Source organism: Meles meles, chromosome 19 (genome assembly GCF_922984935.1).
Source record: "Meles meles chromosome 19, mMelMel3.1 paternal haplotype, whole genome shotgun sequence".
In the NCBI taxonomy this organism is placed as follows: domain Eukaryota; kingdom Metazoa; phylum Chordata; class Mammalia; order Carnivora; family Mustelidae; genus Meles; species Meles meles.
In genome coordinates this window covers 43,604,570-43,630,138 of record NC_060084.1, presented here as the reverse complement: position 1 = coordinate 43,630,138, position 25,569 = coordinate 43,604,570, and the positions used below count along the sequence as shown (strand labels likewise).

The 25,569-nt window shown below is 41.1% G+C and overlaps 2 protein-coding genes across 4 annotated transcripts in view; one reads left to right on the top strand and one right to left on the bottom strand.

The window, feature by feature from the left end:
- Positions 1-2,004: 2,004 nt before the first annotated feature.
- Positions 2,005-25,569, bottom strand: part of ZNF829 (zinc finger protein 829) — a 60,003-nt gene continuing 36,438 nt past the window's right edge. Inside the window, exons 5-6 of the transcript XR_006816274.1 lie at positions 3,296-3,492; positions 2,005-2,127 (exon numbers count right to left, since the gene is read on the bottom strand). The gene's annotated coding sequence lies outside the window, so the exon portion shown is untranslated. The remainder of the gene's footprint in view (positions 2,128-3,295; positions 3,493-25,569) is intronic.
- ZNF793 (zinc finger protein 793) lies at positions 2,107-21,846 on the top strand. 3 transcript variants are annotated; one of them, XM_045988808.1, is made up of 7 exons: positions 2,107-2,173; positions 3,380-3,430; positions 6,095-6,203; positions 10,953-10,998; positions 16,744-16,873; positions 17,621-17,716; positions 19,857-21,846. In XM_045988808.1, exons 4-7 carry the CDS (start codon positions 10,984-10,986, stop codon positions 20,807-20,809), a joined length of 1,194 nt encoding a protein of 397 aa, XP_045844764.1. In that variant the 5' UTR covers positions 2,107-2,173; positions 3,380-3,430; positions 6,095-6,203; positions 10,953-10,983; the 3' UTR covers positions 20,810-21,846. The 3 variants fall into 3 exon arrangements, with proteins under 3 accessions (XP_045844764.1, XP_045844765.1, XP_045844763.1); XM_045988809.1 differs by lacking the exon at positions 2,107-2,173 and having other exon boundaries at positions 3,418-3,521; positions 16,747-16,873; XM_045988807.1 differs by lacking the exon at positions 2,107-2,173 and having other exon boundaries at positions 3,418-3,521.

The following is a 25,569-nucleotide window of genomic DNA, read 5'->3' as shown; positions in this document are numbered from 1 at the left end:
AAGATGTCTAAAAATTCTTGACTGTTGACTTTGAATCCTATCATCTTTCCTACATCAGTCAGCATCTGGGGCAAGCCACTCTTAGAGAGAAAACCACAGGCCTAAAATGGTGTCACTTATCCAAGCCACCAAACCAGGGCTTAATAAAACTTAAACTAACTGTAGTTTCAATCTCCTCTAAAAATGTAAGTCTTGGGGCACCTGGGTGGCTCAGTAGTTAAGCATCTGCCTTCAGCTCAGGTGGTGATCCCAGGGTCCTGGGATCAAGCCCCACTTGGGCTCGTTGGGCTCCCCACTCAGCAGGGAGCCTGCTTCTCCCTCTCCCTCTGCTATTCCCCCTACTTGTACTCTCTCTATCAGATAATTAAAATAAGAAAAAAAATCTTAAAAAAAAAAAGCAAAGAAATGTAAGTCTTAACCAGTCAGTCGGGAATTTTCTGATTAGCACCAATGAGATAAACTGTTCTTTGGGGCCTCTCCATTCCCCCAAAATGAGATTGTATTAGGGATTAGGTTAACAGGGACCACAGTGAGAAATTAAAACAAATGAACTATCTTGTTTCTTCTAGCATGTTTGTTGTTCAGCCTTAGGAGTTCTTGAGAACTTTCCTGTTCCTGGAAGCCCACCAAAGTTACTCAACTGAGCAGATGTCTGGGAAGTAAGAAAATCATAAATGTTCCTGGGAAATTGCAGTTAAGCAAACCTCTGTTCAGTCATGCCTGAATGATTATAAAGGTTTGATAAGTTCCTGTGATCACTTCCTAACTCCAAGAATAAACCCACCAAAAGGCTGCCATCTGGAAGTATGAATTGGTCCAGCAATTTGCATTAGAGACAGAAATTTGTGGACTCTCTCTCTATCTCCTTACTAGCTGCAAGTAGTAACAACCATTTGCTCAAACCAGAAGACTTGGGCTAATTTTTTGGCTTGATGCACAAAGCCAGGAGCCCTTTGTGTTCAGTAAAAAACTTGGTGACCCATATGAGTCCGTTATCCACCTAATAAGATCTCTGCTCTTCCACCTAAGGGAAGGTAACCCTGCCTGGAACAGGGTTCCAGGTTCTTTTGCTAATAACTTTCTTGCCATTTCCCCCATCCCTTCTTCCTATAAAAACCTTCCATTTAAAACAAAAACAAAACAAAACAAACAAACAAACCCTTCCATTTTGTACAACCCTGAGGAGGCATTCCTTTTGACTTGCTAAATAGGATGCTGCCTGATTCATGAATCCTTCAATAAAGCCAACTAGATATTCAAATTTATCCGGCTGAATTTTATTTTGTACACTACTTAAGATAAAGTCCCTGTACACCTACCTGGCTCAGCATGAACACAGGACAGGGAATTATGTCTCTTAAATTTTTTGTAAAATTTCATGTTGAATCTTTCAAATCAGTAGCAACAACATAGAGTGCTAAAACTCTTGATTATACTTTATTAAAAATATTGAAAGTTTAAAAAAAGTCTCTGCTTTCAACATTTTCTTTCAATAACAGTCATTAACTTCGTACTATCAGTCTCCCATGGCTCCGCCCACTCCGGAGTTCTCACCCTTCTTCTGGTGCCCTCAGGCTCCCCAAGGGAAGAGCGTCTCTTCAGGGTCTCTAACTCCTAAAGCCGTCCCAGAAAAAGTTTCACCTTGCTTTGGGGAGCTCCTCCTATAAGACGGCCCCGCCCATTGCACGCAAGAAATTGTATAAATGTTCGTGGCCATCCTACTTCAGCGCCTGCGCTGCTGGAGACAAAGAAAGCTCATCTTGGAGGTCAGGGCGCCTCCATATTGATTGCAGGAGGTTTGGGCTTCTGAGAAGCTAAAAGCAGCAGGGACGTCAGTGTTTACGGATCCAGGAGCACTTGCTTCTCCCAGCCCTAAAATAGCTTAACCCTCCGGGCTAACAAAGGGCTAATTCACCGCTGTACGGCACAGATTTAAATATGGCCTCCGCCAACAGGATGTCAAGAGGGCGCAGCCATCATACCTCCCGTTAAAGTTCAGAAACCCAGAATCCTGTTCGTTGGAAGGTTGCCAGGTGGCGGCCGACAACCTCAAAGTCGTGACTGAGTCTGCGCACTGGCCAGTTGCGATGGGAAGAGATTACACTGCGGTGAGGCACCGTGGTCCGGCTATCAATTTCGGGTTATGGACGCGGATCCAGGAGAAATGGGAAAGGTCAGTGGGAGAAAGAGTCGAAATTAAAGACCTCTGTAGGTTAGTGATCGGACGACTACGGTGGCCCGACTGGGTCAGTCATGGGTGCCCGTAAGGGTCAGAGAGGAGGGTACCGAAAGGGTTAAGTGATTGGACGTGGGAGCCCCGTGGGGCTCTGTGGTGGCTGGTGGAGGTTTGTGGGAGTCAGTGGCAGTGTCTGTGAAGATGGCTTGGGAGTATTTGGGAATCAATAAATGAAGGTTCTCGATTTCTTGATTCGAAGAGTGAGTGGTGGTCAGTTTATAGTGGTCCCAGGGGTTTGGTGCCAAGTGGGGCGCTTCAAAAGCACTGGTTTGAACAGCACTAGAGCTCAGTGTTCGAAGCCTGAGAGGATCAGTGATTGGAGGTTCCAAGTTCTTTTTGGGTACCTGGAAGTGATGATTGTGGAAACTTTGAGGTTAAGTGATGGGAGGGGATTATGGGGACCAGTGTTTAGAGAAATGCTTTAGGCCATCAGTGATTGAGCCATCCTTTAGAACATGGATGGGAGGAGGAATGTGAAGGTTTTAGAGATTGGTCTTTTGTAGATCAGAGAATGGAGAACACAAGGATCAATGGGTGTCAGTGATTGGGGCTGTCAGTAATTGCGGGGAGAGGTGGAACCGTGGGGGTCAGCGATTGTTTTTCACTCATTGGGATATCATTGGAGATCAGTGTGGGTTCGCGATTAGGGATTTGTGTAATTCACTGTTGGGCGATCAGAACCTATCAGTGAGCTTTGTAGTCACTGACTAGCAGTCTTTGATGGTCGTGTTTGGACATACAGGGATATCAGTGACTACAAGAACCTTTGCTGTAGTTTGGGGCACTATATATGTCTATGAGTAGGAAGCTTAATGGGTGTTGAGAAGGATTGTGAAATTTAGAGGTTGGGGATGGGAGAGTTAAGGATTCGAGGCTGCAACCCTGCATAATGGGAGCACACTTTTCCCCTGTGACACTCTCCAGCTGATGAACATTCAGTTCAGTTCAGTCTAGTACCTCTGCAAAAGCCCACATCAAAACTCTTTGAAACCTTCTTCCCCTTTTTATTGTTCCCCACATTAATGAAAGTGCTTTGAAAAGACCAAATGTTAAACTTACCTGAAGCACCATGTTATTAAAAATGTGGCTTCTATTGCTTTTGCCAAGGATTTAGTGCATATTTCTTTCAATGTTTCCTTTAAGGCCCTTTCTGGCAACGGTAATGACGTATCCATCTGTGACAACATCCCAAGGGTGAGTCTGGTTTCTGGAAATCTAGTCTGACCCCATGGCAGCTAGGATGGATGTGACTTTGCCTGTGGTTAGAAAACAAAGAATTTACTGAGTAAGTATCTAAACTGATATTGTAAAAGATTTGGTCAAAGGAACAAACTTCAAGGGTGTTTGGAAAATAATTTTATCTAGGCTTAACTTAAAAATAATGTTCTCTCCACACATATGCAGAAAGTAATTATGTGAGGTGAGGGAAGTGTTAACTAACCCTACTGTGGTAATTATTTTGAAATATATATGTATATCACATCACGGTATATACCTTCATACCTTAAACTTGTGCAATATTATATGTCACATACCTCAGTAAGGCCGGGGAAAAAACAAATTATGTAAGGAAAAGAAACTGTGTTCTTTTTTCTTAATGAGTTTTTTTTTTTTTAATTTATTTTGACAGAGAGCAAAATATCACAAGTAGGCAGAGAGAGAGGGGGCGGGAAACAGGCTCTCTGCTGAGCAGAGAGCTTGATGTGGGGCTTGATCCCAGGACCCTGAGATCATGCCCCGAGCTGAAGGCAGAGGCTTAACCCACTGAGCCACCCAGGTGCCCCAAAACTGTGTTCTAAGAATCCTTTTGCCTTGTCTATATTGTTTTAGGCATGACACTTTTGACCTCCTTGAATCTGTTCTTTGTAATATCCTGGTAGAATAATTCAATGAAGATAAAACTACAAAAACAAAACTTAAAGCTACTTTTAGAAACTGCTCTTCATGGAAATTAAAGTCAAACTACTGATAATTAAGATGAATTAAGACAAGACTACAAATACAATGGAGATAAGATTTTGACCATTAGGGTGAAATGCCAAAACAGTATTTTCTTGTTTAAAGTATTATATCTGATCCTTATGTAGTTCTAAGGCAAAGCACAATAACTATAACATCTTCGAAAACAAAGGAAACTGAAAGGCAAGGCAGGTAAATATCTTTCAGAAGCCATACGCATCAAGCTTTAGTTTTTAGAGCAGACAGCCTCTGTTTTCAGTTGCACAGAATCAAAGATAGGTAATTGCTCTGGTGCAGAAGTCATTAGCTTGGATAAGGAGTTAGGAGTTAAAGGTATTTTCTTTTTCTTGTGGCTGTTTTCCTTCATCACCTGTGGTGTGTTCAGTGCCAGGTTTGGGAACAAATAAGTTTTCTTTTTAAAATTTTTAACATGAACCTGTTACTGAGATATAAGATATATATAGAGATATACTTAAATATGCAGCTCAGTGAATTGACACAAAAGGAACTCCCTTGAGTAATGTACTCAGATCAGAGAACAGAACATTGTAGCATCCTGAAAGCCTCCATGGTATGTGTTCCCTGTCACTACCCTGCCAGGGGGAACCATTCTCCCAGCTTCTAATATCACTGATTAATTTTGCCTGTTTTTGAACTCTAATTAGATGGAACATTCATACCTGGGGCAGGGGGGTAGGAAGAGGGAGGCAGTATGTGGCTATGCATGAACGTTTTTTAAGTTTGAATCCAGATTATTTCATTTTATTTGCACATTTTTCCAGATTATTATTCTTTTTTAAAAACTGAGGTATACATACAGTCAAGTATGCTTATCTTAAGGGTACAGCTCAGTGAATTTCTACATTGTGAAAAACCACGTAAATACAACCAAGATCAAGATATACATCATCTCTAGCACCCGGAAGCCTTCTTTATCAATCAGTACCCACTGCCACCTCTGGTTTTAATATCATGGAGTAATTTTGTCCATTTTTGAACTTGATTTGAGTGGAATCACAGAAATAATCTGGGGGCAAAAAATTCGTACCATGGGGAAATTTTGTCCGAGACTCTAAAATCAAACACCAGAATGAAATTCTGACCTGTAGCCCTGGCTGGGCCATTTGAGATTGCTTGTTTTTTGCTAGTCCTTCTAGGAGCCAAAAACGTGCACTTTGGAGTGGACTTGGAATAAGGGTCCTCCTCTTAAGGTTGTTAATGAGTCGAGGATGGCTCTTCTCTGTAGATATTCGGAGGGGAATTTCAGAGCCCCCTGGTCAAAATCTAGCTTTTTAGAGACTGACTTTTGGCTGCAGAGACCTACCTTAGGCAGCTTGAAAGAGTCTTCATAGGGGTTCCCTGCCCTGGGGCTAAGACACAATGATTCAACAAATGTAGGATATTCTGAAAGGAGTCTTTCTCAGGGAACCTAGAACATCTGGTAGATTCACTCGGGGGCAGAGAAGTCTCTGTCCCTCACATCCAACCTGACTTATCTGGGAAAGCAGGTGTAAATTCATAATTCAGCCCCTTTTAACCTTACCTGAATATGTATTAAAAGAGGTAACTTACAGAAAGTCTCCAGAAATGGGCTTTTTAAAATTGTTTATCATTTATCATTCCTGTTTTCACAGATAAGGAAACAGCCCCAGGGAGATAAATTATTTGGCCTAGATTCCCCTCAGTTGGTTAGCAGAATTGCTTGGTTCAGACTTCTCTCTGAGTGGTTCTGAGACTCACAGTCCTTCCAGAAGATCCTCCTGCCCCAAACCCAAAGCAAGCCATCACTTAGCTCTATCTCCTACACAGTCTTCTGCAGGCTTCTTCCTCTTGGGCCTCAGAGAATATTTGGGGAGGGACTGTTGGATGACTCTTACCATGGGGTCTATTTATCTTTAGGTTACCTGAGTACCCTGTATGCCTGTGGGTCCCACCACCTGGCTGATAGCAGGGCTTCACAGGACCTTGGTCAAGTCTCCAGAAGGCCTGCCTGGGGCTGCAGTTGAAGGTGAGTTACTGTTGAGAGACGGAGCTGTGAGGAACTAGTAGGCCAGTTGAAGACCCTCTGGATTTGGAGAGGGGGAACTTGGGACAAGAATCTCTTCTGAAGGATGAACCTAGGTTCTGAGACCTCTCGCCAGAGCAAAGACTCCTAAGTAACAGGAAATGTATCATCCTTGGGCCAGAAGCTGAGCAAGACTCAACTTGGTGTCACCCCTTCCAGGGACCCTCCATGGTAAGGGAAGGGTTGGTCCCAAGTTTCAGAGAGACGGAGTGAAGGCGGAAGCAAGGAAAGCCAAGTGAGATAGGCACGTTTTCTCAAGTGAAGGAGGTATCAGTCCAACACAAGTTGCTCCCTTTTCATTTCTGCCACCTCACCTGGCCTCAAGGGATATGGGGAGTTTACTCCATCCTGACTAAGGGGCAGAAAAGTCCCTGGATTCTCAGAGTGATAGTGGCAGCAGACCTACTATAGCTATAGATTATTTATTTATTTTTAAAGATTTTATTTATTTATTTGACAGAGAGCATAAGCAGGGGGAGCAGCAGAAGGAGAAGGAGAAGCAGGCTCCCCACTGAGCGGGAAGGCTAGTGCAAGACCCCCGGCATCATGATCTGAGCCAAAGGCAGATGCTTAACCATCTGAGCCACCCAGGTGCCCCTAGCTATAGATTTTTTTTTAAATTAAACTTTATTTGGAAAAGTTGCAGGGATATTACTGTCAGCTTTTATATCTTTCATCTACATTCATCCAGATAAACGCTTACACTCTCATGCTGTCTCTGTATATGTATATGTTATCAATATATATTATTTTTATCCTTTCTTCTCAAGTATTTGAGAATAAGTTACAGACATGATGCTCCTTTACCCCAGAAATACTTCAGTGTGCATTTCATAAGGAGAACATTTTCCTATATAACCATAGTGCAATTTTCAAATTCAGGCAGTTAGCACAGTGATTTAATACCATTATCTGATCCATAGTCCATATTCAGATGTGAACCAATAGTGTCATTTCATAATGACATTTCTTTTTTCATTCCAGAATCCAGTTCAGGATCACAGTCTATCTTTAGTTGACATATCCATTTAGTCTCCTTTAATGGAATCAGTTCCTCGGTCTTTTTGTCTTTCGTGAAGTCAACATTTTTGAAGAGTATAGGCCAGTTATTTTGTATTATTGTCACTCACATGATTTTTTCTGATGTTTCTTCATGATTAGATTCAAGTATGCATTTTGGGCAAGATATCACAGAAGGGAGGCAGTGCCTGTCACAGTTCATCATATCAGGGGCACATGACTCATGTCCCATCACTTGTGTATTAACTAATCACTTACCAGTGCTCTCTGCCAGCTTTCTCTAGGGCAGAGTTACAGTTGTTCATTTAATCATGAATAAATATCTGGGGACAGGAGATTTCGATACTATATAGATATCCTGTTTTTCCTCCAGCTCTTACCAGCAGTTTCTCATCCACGGATGCTGCCATCTCATTTAAAGGGGAATGAAGTGACTTTCCCAGGCCACAGACCTAGATGGTCCCGGAGCCAGGCCAGAACACAGGCCTCCCACACACATTCACTAGCACATCTGCCACACCTTGCAGCCACGGAGAGACCAGGCGGAAGCAAGTAGCTAAGTCCAGAAAGATGAGGGAGGAAGTGTACTCTTTCAGAGACTCAAATAGTTATCTGAAGCTGGATTAACTGCCCTAGGCTGCTCGGCCCCAGGCCTTTCCTGCCAGCTCAATCCCTGGTGAATAGTTCAGTTCTCTCAGAGGGACTCCTCCCCTTTTAAAGCCCTCCTGTGGGGCGCCTGGGTGGCTCAGTGGGTTAAGCCGCTGCCTTCGGCTCAGGTCATGATCTCAGGGTCCTGGGATCGAGTCCCGCATTGGGCTTTCTGCTCAGCAGGGAGCCTGCTTCCCTCTCTCTCTCTCTGCCTGCCTCTCTATCTGCTTGTGATCTCTCTCTGTCCAATAAATAAAAATATTTAAAAAAAAATATAAAGCCCTCCTGTGGCTTCCCTCATGATGAAAAAAGGCAGTAGAACAGGGACATGTAAATAATGATGTGTGTGTGTGTTTCAATTATAGATCAGAATATGAAACTTTCAGCCACCCAAGTCATAACACTAATGACATTTTATTGTATTCCATACCAAAAGTTTTTCTACATGTTTTTAAATAATGGGATTGTGGGGATTTTTTTTTAACTTAAGGTGGAACATGCGTAGAGAACCGTGTGTAGCTTAATGAATCGTTCCATATGTGCACAGTCACGTACTCACCACCCATATCATAATAGAGAACTTTTCCAGCACCCCAAAGCCTTCCCCCAGCCCTCCCAAGCAGTGCCTAGTCAGAGCTATCATATAGGTTAGGGTCGTCTGTTTCTTACCTTCATATAAGTGAAATTCAAACAGTAGATCATATTTTTATTTAGCTACTTTTTTGACTTACTGGCATAACTTGATTAATGTGTTAGTTAAGCAAAGAAGTATCTGTATTTTAACATTCAAGGAAATCACTTTTTTAATTTCTTCTATAGAAGAGACAGGAATCTAAGTAGTTAATCTTAACAACATTAAGACAAAGTCATTATTATATCTTGTGAACAGGATGTTCCTCGAAGTGTTCCATATCCTGATGGTGTGGGAGTTATGTGGGTGAATGAAGATATTTGTCAAAACTCATCAAACTATACAATTCAACTGGATTCATTTATTATATGTAAATTACACTTCTGTAAAGAAAAAAATCTTTTAAAAGGCATAATAATCTCACTGCACAGTCCTGATAGCTGAATGTGTATTTTATACTAACTTGCTATATGAGTCATGCTTTCTGACCTGTACAATATTTCAAAGAATTTTCATACAATTAAGAGATATTGGAGGGGCGCCTGGGTGGCTCAGTGTGTTGGGCCTCTGCCTTCGGCTTGGGTCGTGGTCTCTGGGTCCTGGGATCGAGGCCAGCATCAGGCTCTCTGTTCGGTGGGCAGCCTGCTTTCCCCTCTCCCTCTGCCTGTTTCTCTGCCTACTTGTGATCTCTCTCTCTGTCAAATAAATGTATAAAATCTTAAAAAAAAAAAAGTGGATATTTATTGTCCACTGAGTGAAGTAAATCATTAATTCATTTAGCACTATAGTGTTAAAGAATGTTTCCAAATGTGTACCCTCATGTACCCACCACCCAGATCATGGCAGAGAATATTTCTGGCACTTTAGAATCATTTCCTTTATCGAAAGATGATTTGTCAATAGATCAGTGAGAAAAGACTTCTGTAAAACAAAGCTAGGAGAATGTATTCATTTTGAAGGAATTTTTTCCCCTTGAACCTGATGTCTTCTGCTAATCACTAAACTAAATGGAAGCTTCTAGTAGATATGGCCAGTTTCCCAAAATGGCTGAACCAAGCTATAATCCTGTCAACCCTGCATGAGAGTTCTTGTCGCTCCTGAATGTGGATTTTTAATTCCAGGCTGTCGATTATTAACACAGTATTTTTGGACCTTTTATAAGGTTTCTCACTTCTGTGAGTGAAAAACCCAAACAATCTTTATTAATTTTTTGGTACCAATTTAGTTCCACATTTCCTAATGTATGGATGTTTTGGAAATTGGGAGCCTGCATGTTTTAGTAGTCCTATTTAATTACAGTACCAGTTATTTTAGGAGGGAAAAAGGTAATATTGTGATTTTTGAATTTCATTACAAATTCATAGTTTTTATAGACTAAAAGCTTGTGAACATATGCATTCATATGGAATTACTGGACCATGAAGTATTCATGTTTAGCTTTGGTAGATTTGACCAGTTTGTTCTTACTGCTCCTTCTCACATGGTTGGAGCCCTTGAGGCTGCCTCCTCTGCCCCCTTGCCAGGACCCATCACTGAAGAAGTGTCTTTGCTTTCTGGCACTCAGAATTACAGAGGTGTTTCTTGCATTCTTTGCTTCAGATGTAGCCTGATTTTACCATTTTACCATACCATCCAGGTATGTTATAAAATATTTACACTCGTAATCTATGATTTACCCTTTCTCTTTTATAATTTAAGCCACATAGTTACCTCTTTAAACATCTTAATTAAAAATGACGGTTGTTTGTTCTCATCTGTTGAAAATTACTTTTTAACAACACTTAATAATACGCTGGATGAATAATGAGCGTTAGCCTTTCAGTAATCATTCGAACCACAGTGTAAGTAACCATTAGTTTCACTAATGTTATACGGTTATTTTATATTGCCTTGAGTTCTCTGTAATAAGTTATAAAAGCCCTTTTTCAGTATATACTTTTTTCATGATAATGTTATTATAGAAAAAGCATCCCCAATATAGGATTTCATAAACACCGGTAGGTGAACAAATGTAACTTTAAAAGTAAATAAGAGGCAAAACCCAAGACTTTTTTGCCTTTAAGAGAAAGTGTATTGTTCTGCAGGGGTGAATCCGCTCAGAGCATGAATCTGGCTCCATCTCCCATGGGGCCAATTATTTAAGTTATAAAGATTCTGGTTTTTAATAAATTTTTACTTCTTACTTGGTAGCAGCTTTTACTTCACGGGAGATCTGTTTTATGCATTCACATTCTGCATTGAATGGCACCGGTTTTTGTTTTTTTTTTCTTCTACGACAGTGATTTCGAGAATGGGTTTACGTAGGGATTTTGCAAGTTCCGAGATGGGCCTGGTCCCTCACAGCTCTGTTCTCTCTTTCTCCATCCTCCTCCCCCCAATCTCTATCTTCACAGGACTCAAATCTTTTTCCAAGAACAGCAGAAAATGATTGAGTACCAGGTAAGTGTGGCATAAAGTAGCCAAGTTTCCCTTCTTGGGAAACTGTTCTAGAAAAAAATACGTGTATTTCAAGCATTTGTACTTTATCACAGGCTGGGTTTTCAGAAAACAGACTTGGAGGTGGGAGATTTACACCCAAGAGATTTACTAGGGAGACTCTATTAGGTGAAGGAAGCAAGATTAGGCAGAGGGATTTAAACAGAGGCACCAGCTGACCTTACAAGATGCTTTGGAGCTGGGATGGCCCTTGCTGTTGTCCTGAATGGAGGGAAGGAAGCATTTATATTCCGAAATCAACAAGTCACCGGTTGTAGGCTGCCCCAGGGAGGGGACGTAAGTTTGTCTGGGGAGCTCCCTTTGAGCAAGGGCTCTTTGCAAAAGGGCTTAAGCCTGCAGTAGCCAGTCTTCTCCTAACAGCTGGGAGAAACATGTCAGTCCTTCGGGGGATTTGGGTGGAACATCACAGCTTCTGTCTACACATAGATACAACGGCAAAACTCTTATTATACATACTACTCTATCCCTTTTTTTCCCAGTTAAAATATCTTAGAGATTGTACATATTAGTACTTGGGACCACACCATTTTTTAAATTTTATTTTATTTTTTAAAAATATTTTATTTATTTGACAGAGAGATCACAAGCAGGCAGAGAGGGGGAGGCAGGCTCCCTACTGAGCAGAGAGCCCGATGCAGGGCTCGATCCGAGAACCCTGGGACCATGACCTGAGCCAAAGGCAGAGGCTTTAACCCACTGAACTATCTAGGCGCCCCCACACCATTTTTTTAAAGCAAGGTACATAATGCTCCATCATATGCATGGAATATGATTTATTTAACTAGCCCCCCATTTTATGACATTCAGGTAATTTCCAAATTTGATATCACAAGGAATGATGCAGGGAACATTCTTTGTTGGAATACAGATATACAAAACAGTCCAACGAAGAGTCATTAACTGTGGTCTTCCTGGTGGCCCAGCAAAAAGGCAAACACAGACAGCCCATGATTTGCATTGGCCATAGGATAGAAACTTACTGTTATTTCTTTTTTTTTTTTTTTTTTTTTTTTTTTTTAAAGATTTTATTTCTTTATTTGACAGACAAAGATCACAAGTAGGCAGAGAGGCAGGCAGAGAGAGAGGGGGAAGCAGGCTCCCCGCGGAGCAGAGAGCCCGATGCGGGGCTCGATCCCAGGACCCTGGGATCATGACCTGAGCCGAAGGCAGCGGCTTAACCCACTGAGCCACCCAGGCGCCCCCTTACTGTTATTTCTAAGAGAAAACTAGCTTGACTTTTTTTTTTAAGATTTTATTTATTTATTTGACGCAGAGAGAGAGAGTAGGCAGAGCAGCAGGCAGAGAGGGGGGGTGGGGAAGGAGGCTCCATGCTGAGCAGAGAGCCCGATGCGGGGCTCAATCCCAGGACCCTGGGATCATGACCTGAGCTGAAGGCAGAGGCTTAACCCACTGAGCTACCCAGGCGCCCTGAAAACTAGCTTTTCAAGATGCTTTCTAAAGTCATGTCCCTGAGAAGCCTTCTTATGGCTGAGGTAGAGTAGAGCAACACTGCTGCTAACCATGTGGTCCCAGGACATGGGCTTCTCCAGGAGCTTATTAGACATACAGAATGGCAGGCCCCACCCCAGACCTGCTCGAATTGGGTTATTGGAGGGTGGAGCCTGGGAATCTGTGTTTAACAAGCTCTTGGTGGTCCTTATGCTCTGACATAGAGTATAAAATTCTTAAAGATAACAAATGCAGAAGCATGTTTTCTACAGTGGTATATTATGGTATATTCCCGTTGGAGTATTAGTCCCACAGAACTCCTGGATTTCCAGACAATCAAGAGCATCATGACTTAGCTTCTCAGTGTTGTGTTAGTGTTTTCTATCTGTGTCAGAGTTGCGGGAAGTTTTAACTCCTCTGTGTTTTGCAGCCACATATGTAATGGAATAAAATGCTAAAGTTCAGTTAGAGGGAAGCAAAAATACAAATATTTATTTTCAAAGGGAGCGGGCAGGAAGGTTCCTTCATGTTTATGAAAGTCCTGATTTTGGTCCAGAGTATCTGTGTCCTTGATCTAGGAACAGATGAGCTGTCCGTTATTTAAATTACTGTCATTCCCTTAACTGTCTGTACTAGTTTGGCAGCAAACAGTGAACATCTTACTCCCCACCAAGTCTCAGTGTGAAGAGTTCCCAGCTCCCCCTACCTTCCTCATCATCTTAAGATGGTGAAGCGCCCTGTGTCTTGACAGGACTCCCCCTCAGCCTCTGAATTCCTACATTTCCACCTCTTTGGAGGCCTCCCTCCAGGAAAAGCCATCTCTTACTGGAGACCCCTCCTCTCTGCTTTCCCAGATCTTTTCCCTTGTCCCTACAATGGCTCCAACCCTAGAAACCATCACCGCTTCCAAACCACAGAGTTCTTTCTTTTCTCTCCTCCTCCATCTCCTATAGTGACTTCCTGCTCTTGATGCTTCCATATCCTGTTTCTTATCCTTTCTTGAGTCCAGCATCCTCTCGCCCCACTTTACTAAAGCTTTTCTGGCCAGGGGCCGAGGGGACTTTGCTGAAGCTTAAATCAGAAGATGCTTTTTGATTGTTCTGCTAAATTAGACTGTACCCTTCTGTGCAGAAGGCAAGAGCATATACTGGGTGAGAGCACAGACTTGGAACGAGACTGCTGAATTTGAATCCCAGACCTTACCATCTGTATGACCTTGCACAAGTCTCTGAACCTCTTTGTGCCCCAGTTTCCCATCTTAGGAGATGGTACCATCCCCCACTGGACAAGCCAGGACCATGAGATTTATTCCTTGACTTCTCTCTGCCTTCCCCTTCTCATACTTAGTCACTACATGACAGTAATTTTACAACCTTAATGTTTCTTCCATCTTTGTTCTTCATCCCTGTGTTTGATGAAAAATGACATGCCTTTTTGAGTGTTAAATTACATCTTTTCTATTTTATTCTGTTCTATCCCATCCCATCCCATCCCACTCCAGTTAGCTCTGTTTGGGAAATACCGACCCAGGCCTGTAAGCTGAGCCAAGCTCCATGCTCTGTGGTAAAGGCTGATTGCTGCTCTCCCACAACCATGGTATATTATTCTGACATCAGAGAGGATATCAGGTTGGTACCTCCTATGTACATGGCCTTTATACGGGTCTAGGGTCTCAGGTACCAGGTCCTGCCTTCAGGTTCATCTGCTTGGTGCCACTGTAGGACCCCACATTTTTTAAAAGAGATGTACAGCTTCCTCCTGAGGTTGAGCCGAGGTGTGTGACCCAAAGCTCCCACCAGAAATCACATTGTTAGACTATCCCATGTGGCTCAAGATCCCCAGGTAAACAAAGATGGTCTTATCAAGCAGAACATTGCAGGGGCTTAGAGATTAACTCCCAGGACTTAAGGGCAAAGATCAGACCTCTCTTGGGGCAAGGTTCAATTTTTTATAGTCACTTGGAGATATATCATAGGTACTGTTTCCTCTACTCACAGGTATAGGGGAGTTTTTTTCCTACACCAAACAATTCTCCTAATTCTCTGTGGACACCAACTGGGTGTCCTACAACTTAGTTCAACTTGGAGTTAGCATAGACCCTACAAGTTAGGGACTCAGTCTCATAAGACTGCCCCCCCCTTCAGATGCTAATTACAAATCTTAGGTTGTCACCTGAACTTCTGACCAACTAGCTGTAAATTGGGGATTCCCATGACCCCCTCTTCAGTTTTGATAATTTGCTATAATAACTCACAGATCTGGGAGACATGAGCTTCTGTCTGGAGTTTGGGGTGTACATCTTCCCAGATATATTCACCAACCTGAAAGCTCTTCAGGGTTTTCATGAGATTTCCATTATGTAGGCCTCATTGATTAAATCATTGATTGGTAATTAGCTCAATTTCTGGTACCATCTATCCACCTCTATCCTGACCCATAGGTTGGGCGGGATGGAGAAGGGGGCTGAAAGTTCCAACCCTCTAAACATATGGTTAGTTCCTCTGGCAACCAGCCCCTTTCCTCCATGTTATTGGCATAAACTCCTATACTGTTAACTGGGGCTTGTTAGGAATAACAAAAGACACTCCTATTACCCCTGTCATTCAGGAAGTTACAAGGGTTTAAGAAGCTCTATTACAGGAACCATGAAGGAAGACCAAATAGATATTTTTTAATATATCACAATATCACAAGTGCCCTCTTACGTTATTAGTACTGTGGGTCCTTCTCTTGGGTCTGCAGCTGAACTTTATTCGTGTCCCTTGGGGCTCTGGCCTGGGCACTTTGCTCATCCTGTCTCCTTGCAGAGAGATCCCACACAGACAACTTTAACTACTACTTCTCTGCTGTTGGCTTCCAGAGCTTTAGCTCCCTTCCCATCTTGCTCCTGTTACAAGACTCATATGTTGATCCTGCTGCGTGCTAAGTGTCCCCAGACATGTCTAACAACACATCCTCTTTGTTTCTGGTTTCTACTGTTTTTCTCATGTCTGATTCACCATCACCCAGGCAGCTTTGAGATACCTGGGTGTTACCCTGGCCCCTCTTTCACCCCCCACAAGCAGTTAAGATGTAGGTTCTGCTCTTTACAATGGCCTTCTCCGTCTCACTGTTACTGGCCACTTGTGAAGCCATCTTGTACCTGTGTTATTAGTCTTTGCTTTCTAGGTCACCCACCACGTTTCTCTTTGTATCCATTCACTTGCAAATTATCTGAGTTTTGTATCTCTTACAGGCAGCATTGCTTTTTCAATCCAGCCTAACAATCTCTACCTTTTGGAATGTTTCATATATTAATTTAGATTATAATTTACTATCATTGACTATAAGTATAATTATTGGCATGGTTGGGTTTGTATCTATCATTTTAGTATTTGGTTTTCTATTTGTCCCATGCACTTTTGTTCCTCTCTTCTCTTACATGTGTGTTTGTGTGGATTAAATGAACTATTTTTGGAATTCATTTACTTCAGTACACCTCTTTGCACTCTGATTTAGTGGTTCCTCTGGGGATACAGTATACCCCCAGTCTGCTTAGAGTTACCACAGTACCACTTGATGTGGGATGCAAGAAACTTACCACATGCCTAATAGAATGTGCTTTCTACACACACCTCTCCCTTGGTAGATTTTCCATTGTCTTAAAGGCCATCATCTCACCACTCACAGACCCCTGTATACTGTTCCTGTGACTGAGAGCCTCGCAGCCCTTAAAGTCACTGTTCTGTCCACATGTCTGTGTTCATGCTGCTCCCTCTGCAAGGACTGTAGTTTCTCCATCTTTCTGTAGAGAAGACTCAGCTCCACATGTCCCCTAGCTCTGAAGCCTGGCTAGACCTTGAAACCTTTAATGGACCATTCACCTTTTCCACATATTATAACCTAGATGTCCTGCCACCATAGCTCGTATACTTTCACCTGGATGGCTTTACATAATGCTTTCCGCCAGGTTGTGAGCTCCTTGAGGTCAGGAACCATCCATGCCTGTGTCTCCAGCAGCCAGCACTGGGTTACACACAGCAGGTCTTCAGTCAATATATGTTGACTCAAAGTGCATATGACAGTGGGTTCCAATGTGACTGTTCTTTTCCCTACCATATATAGCCCAAAGGCAGGAAGGTAAAAGCCATCTTAGAGAGATAAATGATCATGGTAAGCTCTGACCTAGGAACATAAAAACTCCGTACCATCTATCCCTGGCTGCATTTCCCACATGGCTCAGTGTCATTTCATCCTCAGCAGAGACCTGTGTCCTTCAAAGACGTGGTAGTGGGCTTCACTCAAGAGGAGTGGCACAGACTGAATCCTGCTCAGAGGGCACTGTACCGGGATGTGATGCTGGAGACTTACAGCAACCTTGTCTCCGTGGGTAAGAACAGCTCCATCACACAATCTAGATGATGCTTGAATGACCGCCTTCCCTTTTTCAGTTACTAAAAGGAACTGAGGTACCTAGAACCTCAGAAGTACCAAAAACCTCCTATGTGCCAGACACGTCTTCAGCCGCTTTTAAAATATCAACTTACTTAATTCTCCTAAGAGCCTTACGAGGTAGGTACTGTTAGTACCACAATTTTACACATTTGGACACAGAGGCAGATGATTGAAGTAACTTACCCATGTCACCTCACGTAGGACATACAGAGCCAGAGTAGGATTTGAACCCCAGCAATCTGGCTGCACAGTCTGCATTCCCTTTTTCTTTTTTTTTTTTAAGATTTTATTTATTTGACACAGAGAGAGTGACAGTGAGAAAGGGAACAGAAGCAGGGGGAGTGGGAGAAGGAGAAGCAGGCCCCCCGCGGAGCAGGGAGCCTGAAGCAGGGCTCGATCCCAGGACCCTGGGACCATGACCCGAGCCAAAGGCACATGTCCAATGACTGAGCCACCCAGGAGCCCCCACAGTCTGCATTCCTAACTCTTACACTTTGCTGCCTCAGTGAGTTTGGCTTGAGGTTCAGTGGTCCTGGGTTACTAATTCCTTTTGGGTTCTGGACAAGGTGTGTGTACAGTCTTCTCCCAAGTACAATGTCTGTTGTGCAGCCTTTAATGCTGCCTGAGTGGCCCTGAAGACCAAGGAGCTCAGCCCAAGGCCTGGATCATTTCCCTGGAACAGGTTATGAAGGCACGAAACCATATGTGATCCTCAAGCTGGAGCAGGAAGAAGCACCATGGATTTGTGAGGCAGCTTGCTCAGGCTGCCACTGTCAGGGTAAGTATCAGTCCAGCAAAAGAGGTACTATGGGAGGCTGGCACCTTTGGGATTTTGTGCAGAGTCCAGCTCTCAAAAGGCTTAGAGCTTTGCAAGCAGCTGGAGGCATCCTCTGAGAACTTGAGCCTTCTTGATGACCCTTCCTCCTCCAGGCACCCCACCTCCTTTATCCAGGCCTTCCTCCTCCTCCTCATCTCACCTCTCCCTGCGTTCTTGCTCCATTGCCCTTTCTCTAGAATCCTCGGTCTCTCTTAAGGTTTTCAGTTCACCTTCTCTTTTACATTCAGACATTCTTAAAGTAAGCTTCTGTCATTCTCCCACTCCTGCTGGTCCCTTCCTACTTCCTGTTCTCACAGTTTCCAGGGAAAATGCCCCAGACCTGCCCTCCATACCCACACTCTCACTTCCCATCCTTTCCTTAATCCCTTTAAATATCCGTCAGTCCTTTAGTTTCCTTAAGTCCCAAGAGGAGGAAGTATTAAATTTCAGGTAACCAAGGACAGCAGGGCGGTAAAGCATATGACTGAGCTTGGCCCACATTAACCACTTTCATTTAACATTCAGAATAACTGCCCCTCTCCCATGAGCTTATGTAAAATATCCCAACAATACCCACGGTACCCCAAGTGTTGGTAACCTACTCTTAAGGATGCCTCTGAACTTGTACTTCTCCACAAGAGTCATGGGCTTAGCAAGAATAGTTAGTGCTGTCTGTTCCCACATCTGTTTATGCTACTTAAACTTGGTGTTATAATCACATAATTGAATTAAATATTACATGATCCCCAAAAATATTCAAGTCATTTTCATGCTTCTCCCCAAGATGGTGTCTCTGAAATCACTGCCATCCACTGTTCATCCACCTTGGCTGTAGTAGTAGCAGCAAGAGCATTAGAATTATTGGCCAGCACTAATTGTGTGCTCACTCTGTGCTCGATTTGTTCTCAGCCCTTTACATATATCATTTCATTCAACCCTTCCAACACCTATGAGATATCCAGCCTTTATCACCCCAGTTACAAATGAAACAATCACAGAAAAGTTAGGAAACTTATCTAAGAACATACAGCAGGGTGCCTGGGTGGCTCAGTTGGTTAAGGAACTGCCTTCGGCTCAGGTCATGATCCTGGAGTCCCAGGATCGAGTCCCACAACAGGCTCCCTGCTTGGCAGGGAGTCTGCTTCTCCCGTTGACCTCTCTCCTCTCATTCTCTCTCTCTTTCAAATAAATAAAATCTTTTAAAAAAAAAAAAGAACATATAGCAAAGTAAGGGACTGAAACAGATTTAAGCCCATGTGATCAGGTTTTAGAACCAGTACTCTCTTTTTTTTTCTAAGAAATTTTTTTTTTAAGATTTTATTTTTTGAGAGCAGAAGCAGGCAGAGCAGCAGAGGGAGAGGGAGAAACAGGCTCCCCACCAAGCAGGGAGCCTGATGGGGGACTCGATCCCAGGACCCCGGGATCATGACCTGAGCCGAAGGCAATCACTTAAAACAACTGAGCCACCCAGGCACCCTCAGAACCAGTACCTTTAACCATCACATTCTGGTGCCCTTTAGGATGCATTTTGCTTCATTAAGCTATGCTCATCAACCTTCCTGAAACCATAGTAACCTGGCCATCAGCTGCCTTTCTTTTCCCTCTTTTAAGAGTCACACGTTGAATAGCAAGGTGCTATATGACACCTCAGTAACAGGATTGACAAACTGTAGCCTATAGTTTGGCCACCTGATTTTGTGAATAAAGTTTTATTGGAACACAGCCGTGCCTTTACATTTATATACTGTCTGCGTTTCCCAAGTACAATGGGAGAGTTGAGTAATTTTGACTGAGACCATATGCCCCACAAAGCCTAAAATTTACTCTGTGGCCCTTTAAGAACATGTTTGCCAACTACTGCTCAACAATATCCCATCTTCTTCAAAATTACTTCTTTATGTACTCTATGACATATTCCATTTCATTTGTGCCACTGTTGTGATTCTTCTCTACTTGTACAACACCCTTCCCTGCATTTAGTTATGGTTCATGCTTTCTGTTCATATACCGTGCATTGTTTAAGTTCTTAGGGTATTTCTTAAGTAATTTTATTCTAGATCATAATAATAGAATAAAGAAAGGTTTGCTGTATTTTCTCCAGAAAACATTTGTCAAGTTAATGTCCAGAGGAAAAGACAAGACATGATTTTGAAACAAGCTGCATTCATCAGCAAGAAAACATTGCCCAAGGAAAGAAGCCATGAAAATAATAAGTTTGCGAAAATATCACCTCTGAACACTAATCTTTCTCCTTCAATTCAAAATCCTAGTAACTGGGATCCCTGTGGAAAGAGTGCAAACCATAATTTAGATTTGATTGTTTTTAAGAGAAACTATTCAAAAAAGCAAGATGAGTGCTGTGGTTGTGGGAAATTGTTACAACATACAAACCATGATAGAAGACCTAACGGAGAAAAACTCTGGGAATGCAGTCATTGTGAGAAAGCTTTCAGCCACAACCCAGCACTTATGTATAAACCAGCAGTAACCAATTCTCTTGCGTACAAACGTAAGAGGGTTCCACCTGCAGAGAAACCCCATGTCTGTAGCGAGTGTGGGAAAGCCTTCTGCTACAAGTCTGAGTTCATTAGGCATCAGAGAAGTCACACTGGGGAGAAGCCATATGGATGCACTGACTGTGGGAAAGCCTTTTCACATAAGTCAACCCTCATTAAACATCAGCGAATTCACACTGGGGTAAGACCCTTTGAATGTTTTTTCTGTGGGAAAGCCTTCACTCAGAAGTCACACCGCAGAGAACATCAGAGAACACATACCGGAGAGAGACCCTTTGTGTGCAGTGAATGTGGGAAGTCATTTGGCGAGAAGTCATACCTCAATGTACATCGAAAAATACACACGGGAGAAAGACCATATCGTTGCAGAGAATGTGGAAAATCCTTCAGCCAAAAATCATGCCTCAATAAACACTGGAGAACTCATACAGGAGAAAAACCCTATGGATGCAGTGAATGTGGCAAAGCTTTTTATCAGAAGCCAAACCTCAGTAGGCATCAGAAAATTCATGCCAGAAAGAATGCCTATAGGAATTAAAACCTGATAATTGTGAGAAAGCCTTAAGCAAGGTGTCCTATTTCATTATATGTGCAGGCATTAATTTTTAGGAGAAATCTCATGGATTTAGTGAATCTGGACAAAATGTTTTACCATAAGGGAAGTCACGTTCTAATTGTAGAAATTTTTATACAAAGATTATAGAAAATACTTTATAAAACATAAACATGGTCACTCTGGCTTATGAAAGTTTAAAAGTATGTTAATGGAATGACAACAGCATACAGAATATATGTGAAGAGAATTGGTATATTATGGTATATTCCACAGTGAGCCGCATAATAAGCATTATTTATATTTTGGAAATGTAAATGTGAATTTAATGTAAATTGTGAATATCAAGTGTATGTGTGTCACGCAGTATGTAGAATGCTGTTCACCAACTTTTGCACTCTAAATATCATCCCTGTCTTTTAGTGTCTTAACAATATAAAAAATGATAATAACATTTGTTAATGTTAAAAAGGCAAAGCTTAGGAATAGTTTCACAACCAATATTGGATGAACAGAACATTATAAACTTGATTACTCAGTCCAGCCATTATTTGACAGAAACTAGTGCGGCCCTGGTATATTGTGCACGTCTTCTATTTTCTTAGTCTTGCTTAACATACCTTGCAGCAAATTAGTAGGAAAGACACCGTTTATATGAGTCTTATAATTCAGAAATGCTTCATGCAGAGACCAAAGAAGAAGATTTTTTCTGTTTTTTTTTTTTTTTCTTTTTGCAAATTAATTCAGCAACATCTACTTCTCTTCCCCTCTCAGTTTCCCTGTGAATGTCCTGGGCACTAAAACCCAAGTCATTTCATCATTCCAATCTTTGAAAAAAGTCTACTTCCCTGAGCTGCTGTGTCATCCAAATAAAACAAATGGCCACATTTTTCAAAATTTGACTCCCTATAAGAATGCCTGACCCTTGGGCGCCTGGGTGGCTTAGTGGGTTAAGCCGCTGTCTTCGGTTCAGGTCATCAACTCAGGGTCCTGGGATCGAGTCCCACATCGGGCTCTCTGCTCAGCGGGGAGCCTGCTTCCCTCTCTCTCTCTCTCTCTCTGCCTTCCTCTCTGTCTACTTGTGATCTCTCTCTGTCAAATAAATAAATAAAATCTTTTTTTAAAAAAGGACTAAAAAAAAAAAAAAAAAGAATGCCTGATCCAGAATGAGAAAGGAAGCAATCACGTGGATATTGTGTTTATGGGATGAATCACTAAATTTTTTTAAAGATTTTATTTATTTATTTGAGAGAGAGAAAGAGAACATGAGAGGGGAGAAGGTCAGAGGGAGAAGCAGACTCCCCACAGAGCTGGGAGCCCGATGCGGGACTCGATCCCGGGACTCCAGGATCACGACCTGAGCCGAAGGCAGTGGCCCAACCCACAGAGCCACCCAGGCTCCCTGAATCACTAAATTCTACACCTGAAACTAATATTGCACTGTATGTTAACTAACTGGAATATAAATAAAAACTTGGAAAAAAAGAAACATAATCACAGATAAAGATGTGATTATAAGAATGATAAAAGATACTTCTTACAACTCTAGATCAACATGCTTTTATTTTTTTAATTTTTTTAGATCAACATGCTTTTAAAAGAGGAAATAAATGTTTTTCTTGCAAAATGTTAGAAAAATTGCAGTAAGAAACTTGATAGAACAATTACCTTTGAAGAGTTTGGAAAAGTGATTAAAGATCCAGGATTGAAAAATCCTCCAGGCCCAGATGATTTCATAATTAGTTTCATCTAACTTTTTTTTGTAAGCTCCATGCCTAATATGGAGCCCAAGAAATCACTTAAAGTGATTTGGAGCCCAAGATGGGACTTGAATTTATGACTCTGAAATTGAGACCTGAGCTGAGATCAAGAGTCAATGCTTAACTGAGCCACTGAAGTGCCCCTCATCTAACTTTTAAAGAATAATACCAGTGTTCTTTGAAATATTTCAGCCCATAGACTATGATCCCCAATTTACTGTATGAAGTCAGAATAAGTTTTAACACCAAAACCAGATCAAAGTAGTGGAAAAGAAGAAAACCCCAAACCAGTATTACTCATGAGTTTAGAAATAAAAAATTAGAATTAAAATAATACAAATAGAATTCAGAGTATACCTAAGAACAGTGTATTATAATGACCAAGTAAGAATTATTCCAAGAATGCAAAGCCAATGCAGTAACAGGAAATACATCAATAAAATTAATAGTATGAAAGAGAAGATGCAATCAATAGATGCTGGAAGATAATCAGATTTTGCAAACATTTCCAATCTAATACAAGTTAAATTGTAATATGTAATAACCACTTAAGAGTATCTTTACCAAAACTCTATAGCCTGTATTATGTTAAAACCATTTTTGGAAGAATAAGAATTAATAGTATTAGAGATAAGGGTGTTCACTGCTGTCTATTTTTACTAAATATTGTCTGAGAAGACAATAGAAAATAATCGGCATAAACAATAAAAAAGGTAAAACTTTTTGCTGATGATATGATTTTATATCAATAAATGAAGAGGCTAGTAATTGTTTTGAGTTAAAAGATAATTTCCTGAGAAGACAGTATACAAATTAAAAGTTTCTCTCTGTAAATATCTAATAACTTAAATGCACTTCTTTTGGAATTACACTAATGTCTGTTCCTTTTTTTTTTGAATCTTATGTGAAATGATCTTAAAATCCTTATGGAAGAACATTTGTTCTAACAATCTAAACAAGAAAAGTATGAAAAAGAAAATTGTATACCAGATGTCAGAATATAATATGAAGTCACTTTAATAAAGTATTGGCAAAGGAACCAATAAATACATCAATGGAACAGCATAGAAAGCATAGACCTTTAAAAAGAATTCTGTTACAACTGGCTTTTATTTATTTTTATTTATTTTTTAAAAGATTTTATTTATTCATTTGACAGACAGAGATCACAAGTAGGCAGAGAGGCAGGCAGAGAGAAAGGAGGAAGCAGGCTCCCCGCAGGGCAGGGAGCCCGATGCGGGGCTCGATCCCAGAACCCTGGGATCATGACCTGAGCCGAAGGCAGAGGCTTTAACCCACTGAGCCACCTAGGTGCCCCTACAACTGGCAGAAAATAGCAGGAATGCTTTTTGCTGTCCCAGCAAAGGTGGTTCTTAGGCCCTGCTGGTGGAAACAGATTCAGCTCTTTCAATAAGCAATCTGGCAACATCTTTTATAACTTAAAATATTTATGTCACTTTGGGGAATCTTCTCTTAGAAGTAAAACCCCAATACATAAAGGACAAGTGAATAGGTGTATTATAAAATTGTTCCTACTGGCAATAAAACACTAGAATCAAAATAAATGCCCATCAATAGGGAAATTGCAAGAGGGGAGAAACTAGTATCTCCAGTCCATAGATTGTTTATATAGCTGTTAAGATGGAAAAATTAAACCATGCTAGTGGACTTGAATAGAATTCCAGTGTTTCCTTAAACAACAAAAAAAGTACAAGTAAGTACATAAAATAGCCTGTTTCTGTAAATCAGTGACAGAACTCCTCTAGCTGTTTGAGTGAAAAACACGTATCCATTTACGTTTATGATTTCCTATGCATGATGAAAAGTATAGAAGAGTATACATTGGGTTAGAGGGAGGTGGGTGATGCAGGTTGGTAATGAGGGAGTCAGGGAAAATGAAAGCCAAATAGAAAAATACATATATACAAAAGTATGATCTCTCAAATGTATGATTAAGTAAAATTATTTGAGTGGGGAACTAGAACTCTGCTAATTTGTTCATGGTATATTGTTAAGTGAAAAGGGCAAATTGCAGAATAATGTATATGAATCTATTTTTTTTAAAAAGTAAAACTCCTATATGTGTATATATATGCATGTATGTTTCTATGAACAAAGAAAAGTATGGATGGATATACAGCAAGGTCTTAATTAACATTGGTTATCTTGGTGGGGGGAAGGGAAAAATAAGCAGTTGTTTATTTATCTTTGTATTGTTTTACTTGTTAAAACGTATATTACTTTTGTAAGTGAAAAACAAAATAAAGGGGGGAAATGTTTCAAAATACAGGAAGCATTGCAAGTGTTTGTGTTTTTCTGACAAGGTCATGGCACCATAACCTGGTCTACTGTCATTCCTCCAGCTCAGTCCTTTGGCTATCACCAAAGTAAAAGTAAATGTCTCAGTTGTTACTTGTGTTTCTGAAGAGCAAAAGTAAATACTTTGAGAAACTCCCAAGTATAGAGAGGCTTTTTGTTTTTATTTTGAAATAATATTTGATTTTAAAAGTTGCAAAAAAGTTATATAGTCTTCATCCAGTTTCTCCCAATGTTAATGTCTTATATAACCTTTGTATAATTATCAAAACCAGGAAATTAACATCAAATACAAACTAGTAATTACTGTGGTCCTTGCCACTGATTCCAGATCCTGTGGTGCATTTACTTGTTATTTCTCTTTAGTCTCCAATTTGTGACAGTTCCTCAGTCTTTTCTTATCTTTCATGACTTAGTTTTTTTTTTTTTTTAAGAATACTGGCCAGTTATTTTGTAGAATATTCCTCAATTTGGGTTTGATTCAGTATTTTCTCTGACTACATTAAGGTTATGCATTAATACTACAGAATTAATATATCCTCAGAGATAATACCAGAGGTTGCACAATGTTGATGTGTCCTGTTGGTGATGTCACCACTGATCACGTGGTTAAGATGCTTCGATTTCTCCACTCTAAAGGTACTATTTCTTCCTTTGTAGTTAATAAAT

Excerpts from the sequence above, each read along its gene's own strand:
- ZNF793 (XM_045988808.1), top strand. Across the intron at positions 16,874-17,620 it reads CAGCAACCTTGTCTCCGTGG|GTTATGAAGGCACGAAACCA; the intron begins GTAAGAACAGCT and ends TCCCTGGAACAG. Across the intron at positions 17,717-19,856 it reads CTCAGGCTGCCACTGTCAGG|AAAACATTTGTCAAGTTAAT; the intron begins GTAAGTATCAGT and ends TATTTTCTCCAG.